At 44.5% G+C, this 12,677-nt stretch overlaps 1 protein-coding gene across 1 annotated transcript in view; it reads left to right on the top strand.

Moving 5' to 3' along the window:
- LOC119444367 (fatty acid synthase-like) overlaps positions 1–12,677 on the top strand; it is a 296,692-nt gene that overhangs the window by 109,543 nt on the left and 174,472 nt on the right. Inside the window, exon 13 of the mRNA XM_049663302.1 lies at positions 11,075–11,291. Coding sequence (XP_049519259.1) covers positions 11,075–11,291 — 217 coding nt within the window. The remainder of the gene's footprint in view (positions 1–11,074; positions 11,292–12,677) is intronic.

Genomic DNA, 12,677 nt, shown 5'->3' with positions numbered 1-12,677 from the left:
TTCCAACAGGACAAAGCTAATACGTAAAGATCTGTGTGTCTTGAAAACTACAATAGACCGCAAATTCGCGTATCGTAGATTTCACTGTCCGTGTCTATCTCTCGCCTGTAAACGTGATGCCTTCATATGTGTTTATTCCAATTCCGTTGTGGCACAGTGCTCGGCGCGTCCGTGTGCTAAGTGAGAACAACTATGGTTGCCTGATAATGTTCGCAACAGGAAACCTCAAGAAATGTTTATTTCCCACGTGTAATGGTGGAACGCAGGATTACTCTGACTTTCATTCCTTTCCCTTTGGGCTTTTACTGTCCATTTGCGGTTTTCTGTTAATGCACACCGGGGTATCCCCTTGGTAATGCCCGCAACTTTGGCCAAAAAACGTTTTATGTGTGAAGCGTACTGAGGGTAAATTGCGAGAGTGTTGTGGTGGCAACAGATTGAACTGGAGAATGCCATCCTTAGTGCGGTAAATTAAGGTAATTTCTTGCGGCATGCGCTTAGTTCGGAGTCAGGACTTCCGGAACCATACACTTGAACACGGGTACAAGTTAACACCATAATACCTCATGAATTCAACAAAATAGAGGTAATTTTTTCACAGGTACTAGAATTAAGCGCACTGCTACCCTGGTGTACACCAGTAGTAAAGCATCTAGCTTTAATACGACATGTAAACACTTCGGCTGGCTATATAGGAATGATATCAATGCGCTGCCATTAGTGCAAACTGCCAGAAGAAATGCCAAACATTATTAAGATCGCGGGCGCATCAGAGTCACCTGCAACATCGATATCAACTGGGAGAGTTGCAACGTCTGGGTGACACGAATGAGAAAACGACCGAACAAGACAGGGCTATAAGCAGAAACATGAAGAAGGAATGATCAACAGCGGCTGACCGAGGGTTGTCTATGAGAGGCAACGTTCACAGAGGGAAACCTGTCTTCTTCTGAGCAACAGCAGTTTTTGCTCTGACGAAGACAAGACAAACTATCGAACAGTTGCCTGCTGATAGATCTCACGTTCATAGATCTCACGCTGATAGATCTCGCGTTATGAACAAGTGCGCGAGACTCGAGACGCCCGCACTGACATAATTTTCTAAGAAAGGTGTTCACTAACTACATTAGGTGCGCTGCGCCCCTAAACATCAGACAAGCACGCAACAAACGAAACCGAATGCCGGGCAAGCCCCATTTCTCTAGATAGTATATAAGCGTCGCCGGTAGTCGATAGACTGCCCGCTAGAACGACGCCACGCCGCTCTCTGTATTCGGGGTTTAAAGAGTGGTCGACAGACTCGGCGGCCAGAAAGCACGCTACGAGTTCTACGATACCAAATGCTCGTGTCAATTCCTTTAAGCTATTGCTCCCGTGTTTTGGGAATCTACAGCCGTACAGTCCAGAACGCGGGAGCCGTGTGCGCCGGCGTGGGTCAGTGCATTGTTTCACAGCTGTCGCTAGATTGAAGCTGCCTTCTTGAATGGCCCAGATAGAATATCAATTGCGAACACCTCTAGGAAACAGAAACCCTAGTGAATTCGAGCCCTTCTTGGAAAACGCAGTTGCCCGGTCGGGAGGTCCTTGAAAGTTAACGTTGCTTATTTTTCTCTTTTTCTATACTACGCATCCAAGAAAAGGACCAACATTGTTTAAATCTAGCGTTTGATGAGACTTTCTTCTAGAGAAGAATAATGGGTTACATAACGCTGGAAGGATACGTGTCAGAATCAACTTTATCAGTTGTGAAACACAAAACGTATCTATTTATTTGCAAAAAAAAGTCACAGGCATGCGCGCCACACGCAGCAGTCACAGCTTAAGCTGGCGGAGCGGCTCAAGAGTAGCTCTAATTTGGGCACCACGCACAACAGGGTGTTCGCGGCAGTCTGTTCGCCTCCTTTTGACGAGAACGATCTGAACTATCCGCCCAGCGTCGACTGCGAGCTGAGACTTGTAATGCTCTCTGCACAGCAGTCTGCTGAGCCTGATCAAGCCTTACAACTGCAGCTTACATGTCGGGCGCGCCGCGTTTGCACGCACCTTAACTAGATGGCGCCACCACACTGGCAGAGGCTCGGCAGCTCGGGAGCAAATTGATTGCGTGCCTCGTCTGAATCACATATCGTCGTCTGCGCCTGCGGACGCCGCGCTTGCAGGCATCTTACCTAGATGGGGCCACCATACTGGCGGAGGCTCGAGTCGTCTCCCCCTGCGTGCTTGCATTCAGGGTATTTTCCGCGACCCGATAGCAAGCGCTTGCGTGGCTCAGTGGTATGGTATCCGGCTCCCAAGCAGCGGGCGCGGGTTGGATCCCGGCGGGAATCGGGTACTTTTTTCGCTTTTCCGGCGATAGCGGTTACGCGGCGGCGGCATCATCGCGACCCGAAACGGCTATTGGAATGATCCCATAACAGCTTACGCTGTAAAAGTCGCAGTTTCGGCCAAAAGGCTAACGACTGATAGCGATAGTAAAGTATTATACAGCTACACGAAGTAAGGTTGGCAGATTTAGCGGCTCTATTAATGTCAGCAAAACATTCGCTCACTAGTTAAGTTAGCAGACACGGTGTCACCCTTGTGCAGGTAAGTCGCATGAACAAATCTCGCTGGATGTTCGTGAACGTACCCTGTCACAGAGCTGATGCGACGAAGAGGGCAAAAAGTGGGGAGCGAACCCTTCTGCCCTGCTTGCCCCTTCGAGAGGTCTCCGAAAATTCAGATCACGCGACCTTCAGGCACTCGGCGCACGCGAAGACAGCGCACATTAGGGTGCCTCTATGTCCTTCTTCTCGCCAGCTGGTCCGTGTAGGGTGGCGGCAACTGCGTCGTCTACTACGGCATCCGCCATGTCAGTGCTCACTCCTCGACAGCTGTAGGCTAACGCGCGGGTGTAAAATCAGGTTTTCAAGGAAGGAAGAACATCTATGCGGAAAACAATGCGCATAAAGTTAGCATTAGGCGTTAGCAGTTTAGTAAACAAATTTTGTAGTCGCGTTACAATTTCAGAAAATTATAAAATGCGTTTCTAATATTTTGAAAATGTTGTTACATGTTTATGTATATGTAATTGGCGTCCTCAGTAGCTGGCGCGCTGAATACTAAGATATATTTAAGAAGACAATTCGCTTCGATGAAGCGCCGTTTATGCCATGAAACATAACCAGATCATGGTTTTGGCACGTAAAGCCCCATAATTTATTTGTTATGGCATCACGATCTCAGTATAGCGGCAATGGCGGACTCCAGAATAATTCTGCGGACTCCAGAATAATTCTGCCCACTTGCGTGTCCTTAACGTGCACCTAAATCTATATAGATGAGCGGTTTTCCATTTCGTGCCCATTGAAATACGGCCGCCCTGGTCGCAATCGTAACGACAACCTTAGCAGCGCAGCGCCTTACCCACTGGGCTACTCTTGCAGGAAAGAATGTAAGGTTGATCATGTGCTTCTTCAAGAAGTTTCTGAAACAGCTAACACAAGCAGCATAAGTGATTTGACGGTACTCCTGTCATTGCTCACAATTTATATAGAAAGCAGCTCTGCTGAGCACGATGTCGGAGGTTGATTCCCGACCGCGGCAGCCGCATTCAGACGTAGGAGGAATGCAAGAACACTCGTGTACCGTGCATTTCGGTGCACGAACATTAAAGAACCCAAGGTCGCCGAATTTATCCCCTGCTATGGCGAGCCTGACATAAAGCCGGAGTTTCGCCCTAAAGGCGTAACAAGCGATTGCAACAGCCACATAGTAGATTGCTATACGAAGTAAGGATAGTCGTTTTATAGGCCGTTTAATCTTCTAAGCATTCACTCACTTACTGAATTAATAAGCATGGTGTCACGCGTGCACAAGCAAACATTAACACGTCTCACTCAATGACCGGGCACACTCGCTGTCAAAATGCTGGAGTGAGAAAGCGCGGCTGCAGCAGCGAGCGAATTTAGATGCTTGCGGCATCTCGCTTCAACGAGAACTGAGCAGCGAGAACACAGCACACAGGAAGCAATCAGATATTTGACGCAGCCCTCCACCCATCGTAGATCACATTCAAGATAGAGTCCACGCGGCCTACCCATACGCAGCCGCTGCCAGGGTAGAGCTCCCCCCCCCCCCCCCCCCACGGTGCATTGCGCGCTTCCTCCCTGCTTTCCTTCATTGAGCGTGTGAGATTGAGCCGCCGTCGGCAGTTCACTCTCCCACGCTTTCACTCGCACATGCAGGCATGTGGCGCGCGGCGACGATGTTCCCTGCCTTGAATTTCATACGGAACATCACGGTGACGCCGACGGAGACGATGGCGGCAAAAAAACACAGAGCGTCTGTGTACAAAAACAGGCCATTGCTTGTGTTACTAGTTTTAAAAGTTACCGAGAATTTCCGATTTGAGAGAGAAAGGGCCCTATGTCTACGCTGCCTGGCTCTGGCGGAGCTAGAGATAAGAGGCTCAGCACCAGCTATATATGCGTTCTTGATAAACCTTTGCACGCGAACGCACTATCTTGCTGAAATGAGCGGTCACCGGTCACATGGCACGAACGAAAAAGCAAAGCACAAGCAAAACGGAAGCTCCGCTCGTTTCCAAGGGCAATGGCAGGGAGCCCAATCATCGTGCAGGAACGTCTGCCGCTGAGGGGAATCGCGAGGGGCGAGGAGGAGGCGGGGAGGTGTTCGCGGCGGCGGCAGTGTACAAAGAGTGGTCAAGGGGCTTTACGCGTGAGCACCACATTGGAGTATGTGCCAACAATCGATGGCATCCACCCCTTCAACGAATGTCTCCACCCTGCACGTATCGGCAGACGAGGAGGGGGACATTTAGGCACCGTAGCGCACATGCAGCCACCAGCCAACTCGGTTTGCCAGTCTCCCGCCGGAGATTGCCTCCCATATAGGACGCGGGCGCCACACGGCCGAGCTTGGAAAAGATGCGCGCTAACCTGCCTCCCACTCCCCTCTGCTCCTTGCGGCCGCTTGATCACAGCACGGTACCACGCGCTCACTAACCCCGTTCCCCAACCTTGCGCGCGATTTATCACGCGACCTCCAACACTGGGTGCGCATCTAGCCATTTTAATGCGCAAGCATTATATCTCCCATCAGGCAGAAACGCCGGCGTTGTTGTCCGCCACGAGTGGTGCCAAACATGGCCGACGGCGCTAAGAGTAAGAACGTGAAAAAATGCTCGAATTGAAGTCATAAGTCTCATGGAGGTTTCTGTAAACGAAGTAAATTGATGGCTCTGAGAACAAAATGTGGTAAATTTTGGTCTCGGTGGGAATTGAGCCCGGCGCTCTGGGCTGCGAAACGAGCAAGCTTTCCCGACGCCACGGCAGCTCCACGGTTCTGGATGACTAATGGCATATTGGGGTGGTCGTTTGAGAGCGCTCTGGTTCTGCTACAAAAGCGGTGTAAAACAGCTTCATTATTGCTTTATTACTAGAATAACCGGGTATGTAAGTGATGTTCCTGCTTTATTTCCATCCACAGAGGCCTATTATAGTAGCACTAACGTTTATTCGCGTGTTTCTATGACCATTGTAGCACTTCCTGAGCGCTCTGAAACGACCAGCCGAATATGCCATAAAGGTGCACCTAGTACGTGCGTCAATGCACACAGATTCAGATTTTATTAGTTCCAAAAAAGTTGTTACAACATCAATAATATACAAACAAGGGTCCCAAAGTGAAAGAACTGTAGTGGGACCCTTGGTAAATAATACAACGTGGTGCTATCTATACACAGCAAATGAACGCTATTATCAAACAACATCGACAGATTAAATACATTATTAGACAATTCAATTCAATCAAGCAAACACGAAACACGAACATGGTAAGAAAGAAACGCGAGAACAAGCATGGATGAAAACAACATGGATGAAACCTAAGAAGTGACATGTGAGAGAAAAGTTTTAAGATACACCGCCAGGATCGTAGTATAGTTATCGCAGGAAATGACACTTAAGTAACTTTTTGAAGATTTCAAGAGAAGAGCATGATTTAATAGTTGATGGTAATTCATTCCAAAGAGAAATAGCTGTGAATGCAGATGTTTTTTTGCCGTAATTGGTATGAACCATGGGTAACAAGAAATTGTTATTAGCCGCAAATCTGGTTGCATTTTTATTCTGCAAAAGGTCAACTGCAATGAAAGGAAACGTAAGGTTATTATGAAGCAACTTGTGGAGTAAGACAACTATGTTAAACTGGAACAAATTATTAACAGGCAAGATACTGTACAAGCGAAGTAACGCTGAAGCATTGGATTGCATAGTACTAGAAGTGATACTGCGTATTGACTGATTTTGGATGTGTTGAATTGATGATAAGTGACAAGCGTACGTGTTGCCCCATGAAACAATACCGTAATTAATGTGACTATGAATGAAAACAAAATACAACGCGAGTAGAGCCTCACGAGAGAAAAAAGGACGAGCTTTGATTAATGCGCCGATACCAAACGCAGTCTTCAGCTTGAGATGTTGGAAGTGACAGCGAAATGTAAGGTTAGAGTCAAGATGAATGCCAAGAAAAGTAACATCGGTGCAAGCGGGAATTGAATGAATTCCAAGCTTTAGTTCAGGAATAAACGTTAAGGACCTCTGAGCACTTTTAAACCCCATATATTTAGTTTTTAGAGGATTCAGAACCAAGTAATTGTCACTACACCATTTCATAATGTTACTCAATGCAATATTTAACTTTGAAGTAAGAGCAGTAAAACATTTATCAGATGAAGATATGGTTGTGTCATCTGCGTATAAAACGCAATGATCGTAGTTGGAGGAGCTAAGAGAATCTGGAAGATCATTAATATATAGAACGAAAAGCAAAGGACCTAAAACTGAGCCCTGTGGTACACCCTGGTTAATACATTTTGTTACAGAAAAAGTATTTGCTACATGTACTGTATATTGCCGGTCAAGTAAGTAACTTTGCAAGAATGTTAGCGCAGGACCGTTTATACCGTAAGACTCAAGTTTATTAAACAGGACCCGATGGTTAACGGTGTCAAACGCTTTAGTAAAGTGTAAAAAAAACATATCCGACCAAGTTTCCCGAATCGATACATTTTTTATGTAGTCAATTAGAGACAGCACAGGTAAATTAGTGGAACTTCCAGGGCAGGAAACCAAATTGGTTGTTTTTAGCAACTTAAACTTTGTTAAGTAGTCGTTAAGACGTTTAACAAATAATTTCTCAATTAGTTTACTAAGGTAGGAAAGAATTGCAATCGGTCAGTAATTACTAACCGTTTGTTTGTCGCCTTTTTTAAAAACAGGAATAATCTTAGCGTTTTTTTCAATAAAGGGAACGAGCCATGTTTAAAGATTAGGTTGATAATATTACAGAGCGTGTCGGAAACTAAATTTGCCACCAGTTTTAAATGCCTTACACAAATTTTATCTAAGCCAGGCCCTGTATTTTTAAGATTATCAATGGTGGAAACACTTCATTTGGTGTAGCTGGTAAGAGGAAGAATGATTGTGTCGTACGGCTTCATGTATTATACAACGGTGCATGTATGTCGTTATTAGTATAAACGGAAAGAAAATAGTCCGAGAAAGCATCAGCAATTTCGTTGGGTTCAGAAAGAGCCCGACTATTGTAATTTATTTTGGTTATAGAAGCATCAACAGATGACTTGTTAAGAAAAGAGTTCAATAGCTGCCCTGTTTTTTTGGGGTTATTCTTATTCTGTTGAAATTTATTTTCTTAGTACTTTTTTCGCCTGTTTAAGTAAAACGTTGAATAAATTACAGTACCTCTTATATCGTTTAGCCAGTCCAGTATTAAAGCGCTGACGTTTAGTTTTTTTGTACATGTTTTCCTTCTTCCTCAGACATTCTAAAAGACATTCCGTCATCCATGGGTTCTGCGGATATTTATATTTTTTCCCACATTTCACAGTGCGTGTGTTAGTCTAGACGGCCAACAAGAATAAGGAGCAAAACTTATTCAGTGCTTCTTCGGGATCAAATGTGGTATTAATTGGCAACCAATCAGTTTTACTGATGGTTTCCACAAAGGTATCTGCACTAAATTCAGAAGTATAGTAGCTAGTATCGTCCTTATGTATTTCCTTGTTAAATGTAAGAAAAATTGGAAAATGATCGGTTATATCAGTATCAACAACCCCGGGAAAAGGCGATGGTGATATGTTAGATAACACGTGATCAATGAGTGTACCGCGCCCACTAGAAGCTAATCTAGTTGGACAGTGAATGAGTGATTCGAAACCATATCCAGTAAAGCAGTCAGTGTAAATTGTGCACGAATTGGAATCAGTATCAAGTAAGTTAATATTAACATCGCCTACAATCACAACATCCTTATTTTCAGAAGTTAGCCTTGACAATACGACGTCAAGACAAAGCAAGAAATCGCTGAGGGAAGATGACGGTGAGCGATAAATGCAACCAAGAATCAAGTTCTTGTTATTGTGATTAAGGAACGACCGGTCGACCTCTATCCACACTGACTCACAATGATTCACGTTAACTGCCAGATCAAATCTGCGCGTGTAGGTAACATCTTGTGAAATAAAAATGGCGGCACCACCATGACTGTCAGTTGGACGGTGGCAATATTCTGCTTGATAAGATGGAAAACCACTCAGATTGTTGTCGGCATCAGAAAGCCAAGTCTCCGACATGCAGATGAAAGTGAAGGCATGCTGAAGTGAGGCGATGAAGTTAGTAATTGCATCTATGTTCTTACGAAGACTACGAACATTGAAGTGAATGAGCGATCGTTGTTTTACGTTAAGACGAGATTTTACGTCAACGTGGGAGAGCAAGGCCATGAAAAAAGAAAGGGAGAAAAGCAAGAAAAAGAAAAAAATTACAATGCATCACGTGAAGATTCGAAGGTCGGATTCAGTGATAATGCGATAGACCCTGCTGTCATCAGCTTTGCGGGCTTTCATCTGGCAGTTTTCTGTCCATAAGTACTTCCACTTATTTTCTTTTTTTGAGTGCCAGCGCCTTCGAGAACACCTTCTTGTTGTCAATGGTTAAGTGGTCGTTCACATAGATTGGCATGTTAGTGCCACCAGTGAAACCAATGTGGTAAGTGCGAAGCCTAGCCCTTCGCGCCTTCCTGATGAACTCATTTTTTTATCGAGTGAGCAGAAGCGAGCAATGATGCTCTTTTCATTTGATCTAGAGGCAACACGGTGTGCCGTGTCGATATCAGTGGTTAATATATGGAGTTCGATAGCATCGCCAATTCGCTTCAGAATGGCTCCGCAATCTTCACCCTGCGATGTAGGGATTCCCTTAATTTCCACATTATTCATTCTCGAATATTGCTCTAGATCAGCCACTCTTTTTTCTAGTGCTTCATTACGTGACAGAAGCGCCTTGTTTCAGGTTACTAGTTCTTCCTGTTTTAGTTTCATCGTGTCCAGTTCTTTGCTCATAAACTGGACACTTTCGCAGAGCGAAACATGCTCACCTAGTCCTAAGTTTTCCTAACTTGATGACGTCACGTGACAGCCATCAGGCTGACTAAAGCGGTGGCTTAGCGACGGTGCAGTCAAAATGGAGGAGGTGGCGCCACGTCATGATTGTATAAAATAAGTGTATAAAATAGCATCATCATCGGGCTATATATCAGTCCACTGCAGGACGAAGGCCTCTCCCTGCGATCTCCAATTACCCCTGTCGTGCGCTAGCTGATTTCAACTTGCGCCTGCAAATTTCCTAACTTCATCACCTCACCTAGTTTTCTGCTGTCCTCGACTGCGTTTCCCTTGTCTTGGTACCCATTCTGTAACTCTAATGGTCCACCTGTTATCCACCCTGCGCATTACATGGCCTGCCCAGCTACATTTTTTCCTTTTAATGTCAACTAGAATATCAGCTATACCCGTTTGCTCTGTGATGCATACCGCTCTCTTCCTGTCTCTTAACGTTAGTCCTAAGATTATTCGTTCCATCGGCCTTTGTGGGTCCTTAACATGTTCTCGAGCTTCTTTGTTAACCTCCAAGTTTCTGCCCCATATGTTAGCGTCGGTAAAATGCAATGATTGAGCAATTTTCTTTTCAGCGACAGTGGTAAGCTCCCAGTGAGGCTTTGGTATGCACCGTATGCACTCCAGCCCTATTTTATTCTTCTGTAAATTTATTTCTCATGATCTGGATCCCATGTGAGTAATGGACCTAGATAAACGCTACTCCTTTACAGGCTCTAGATGCTGACTGGCGATCCGGAATTCGTGTTCCCTTGCCAGGCTATTGGACATTATCTTTGTCTTCTAAATGTTCATTTTTAACCCTACTCTTACACTTTCTTGGTTAAGGTCCTCAATCATTTGATGTATTTCATCCGCATTGTTGCTGAATAGGACACTGTCATCTGCAAACCAAAGGTTGCGGAGATATTATCCTCACTCCTAAGCCTTCCCAGTCTAAGAGCTTGAATACTTTTCTAAGCAAGTAATGAATAGCATTGGAGAGATTGTGTCTCCTTGCCTGACACCCTTTCTTGATAGGTAACTTTCTACTTTTCTTGTGGAGAACCAAGGTAGCTGTGGAATCATGGCAGCGTGGAGCAGAGGTAAAACACCCAGCTTATAATCTGATAGAATATAAGAAATAATATTCAATTGAACGCCGCTGTGCGGTCCTTCGAACTATGAACTGCCTCCGGGCAAGGGAGCTCATTTTGATTTGCCCTTACCGAGGCGTAGTTAGAACGCAGGGAAGAGCCTTCGCGCACAAGGAACGTGCGGAAGGAACCTTTCACCAAAGGAAACATACAGCATAATTATGCTTTCACATTCCCACACGTAAGCTACCTTAAGACTCCCGAATTTTTCTACTCAGCGCTCCCTTGCGTGCTTCCTCTCGCACACACGGCATATGGGAAGCGATAGGATCTTATCGCACTTGGACATCATACAGGACCTCACGGCCACTCCGACGACGAAACTTCGCCTGGAGTGTCAATATAATTGCTATCGCAATAATTATATCATATTTCCTGTTTGTAGAGCTGAACAACGAACACTGCATTTACCCCAGCTGGTGTATTGACTGAGGGACACGACCATCATTATGTGCAGTTGTCCCAGGAAATTGCCGAATTGGACCTCGGGGACAATGGGCCAGACAGCTACTTGACGGGCCATCAAATTCAAGGGCGCATACTGTTCCCTGCGGCTGGATATATAGTCCTTGCCTGGAAGTCACTGGCAAAACGCTGTGGCAAGCCTTTCTACAAGGTTCCTGTGGTTCTAGAAGACGTCAGATTTCACCAAGCCACCATTATTCAAACAAACGGTGAGTCGAGGCTAATTTTGGGCATGAGCATGACGCATTCGCTGGTTGAACGCTTAAGATTACGCAAAATTACGAACCGCAGATCTCTCTCGCTCTCTCTCCATATATATATATATATATATAATATATATATATATATCTATAGAGAGAGAGAGAGAGAGAGAGAGAGAGAGATAGAGAGAGAGAGAGAGAGAGAGAATTACTAGTATAATAAGTGAAAGAGCCTGGAAATGCATCTGCCCGGTATTTTTATTTGTAACAATAGACCTATTTCTCCATAACACATGGTGAACCATCGAGGCCCGAAAAATAATTGAATTTGCATTTATTTTTTGTCGCTATAAAATCTATATGCGATGCAGGGACAAATGGCATTCAGTGCCCAGAGGGACCTGTAGCAGTAGTGCCCAGTAGCAGCAGTGCAGCTCACCAAAACCTGCACATTTGTTGCAGTCAATTTTAATAATTAAAAATTTTACTAATTAAAAATTTGACATGGTGTCTACAGCATAAATGTATCGCTAGTTAAGGTAATAGTACTGGCGAGGTTATACAGAACGAAGTACAATCAACATAAATTGCTTTCAATACTAAAAAGAAAAAGACTGCAGAGGTGTGCGAACTTGGTGAATTACAACCCAATTTTTAGTGAAGCTGTTTTTTTTTTCGAACAGTTGCACTAATGTTTCAGTTTCCATCGCATACTTTGAAAAGTTACCCGTATATTAGAGTTCCGTTTTAAGCCGTCTCCCCGTGTAATGCTTTGAAGCACTTCTTGCTGGGAACTTTAAAAAAACAGTAATTCATCAATACACGTCTCACTTCGTCAGAAAATTCATTATCCCCAAACATAAACAAGATGCCTTGTTTAGCTCACTGAGGACACCGGAGAAGCAACCTATACGCATCCCGTATGATGCACGGGAACAAATGGGAAAACAAGGGTTTAGTAATTATCTGCAACACTTGCATTTAAACCATAAAAGTGACATTTTCGCAACGCACTGCTCTTAGAATTCTCCCTATTTTCATAGAAATTCAAGTCTATATCTCATGCAATTGTTTTAGGAGTCGGGGAAAGCGGCAGTATGGCACCCTGGAACACTTGAATATGTAACTTTCTACAAAGGCTTGCAATGAACATACAGAGAAAAAACATTTATCGCTCGTCACTCGGGATATTGTTTCGTACTTCGAATAAATATTAAACACAGTGTCCCGCATAGTTTACTGAGCATACCGGGATTAACAACTAATGCCGTGTATAACGCATAAAAACTGGGGGGAAGCGAGTATTAAGTAGCGGTTTTTCGAGTACGTAAGCAACCACCTCAGTTCAAATTTTCGGAACACATCACAATAAGGTGGCCTGCATTCTTCAAAATA

The sequence above is a fragment of the Dermacentor silvarum genome, chromosome 3, assembly GCF_013339745.2.
Source record: "Dermacentor silvarum isolate Dsil-2018 chromosome 3, BIME_Dsil_1.4, whole genome shotgun sequence".
NCBI lineage: Eukaryota > Metazoa > Arthropoda > Arachnida > Ixodida > Ixodidae > Dermacentor > Dermacentor silvarum.
This window is presented reverse-complemented; position numbering and strand designations above follow the sequence as displayed.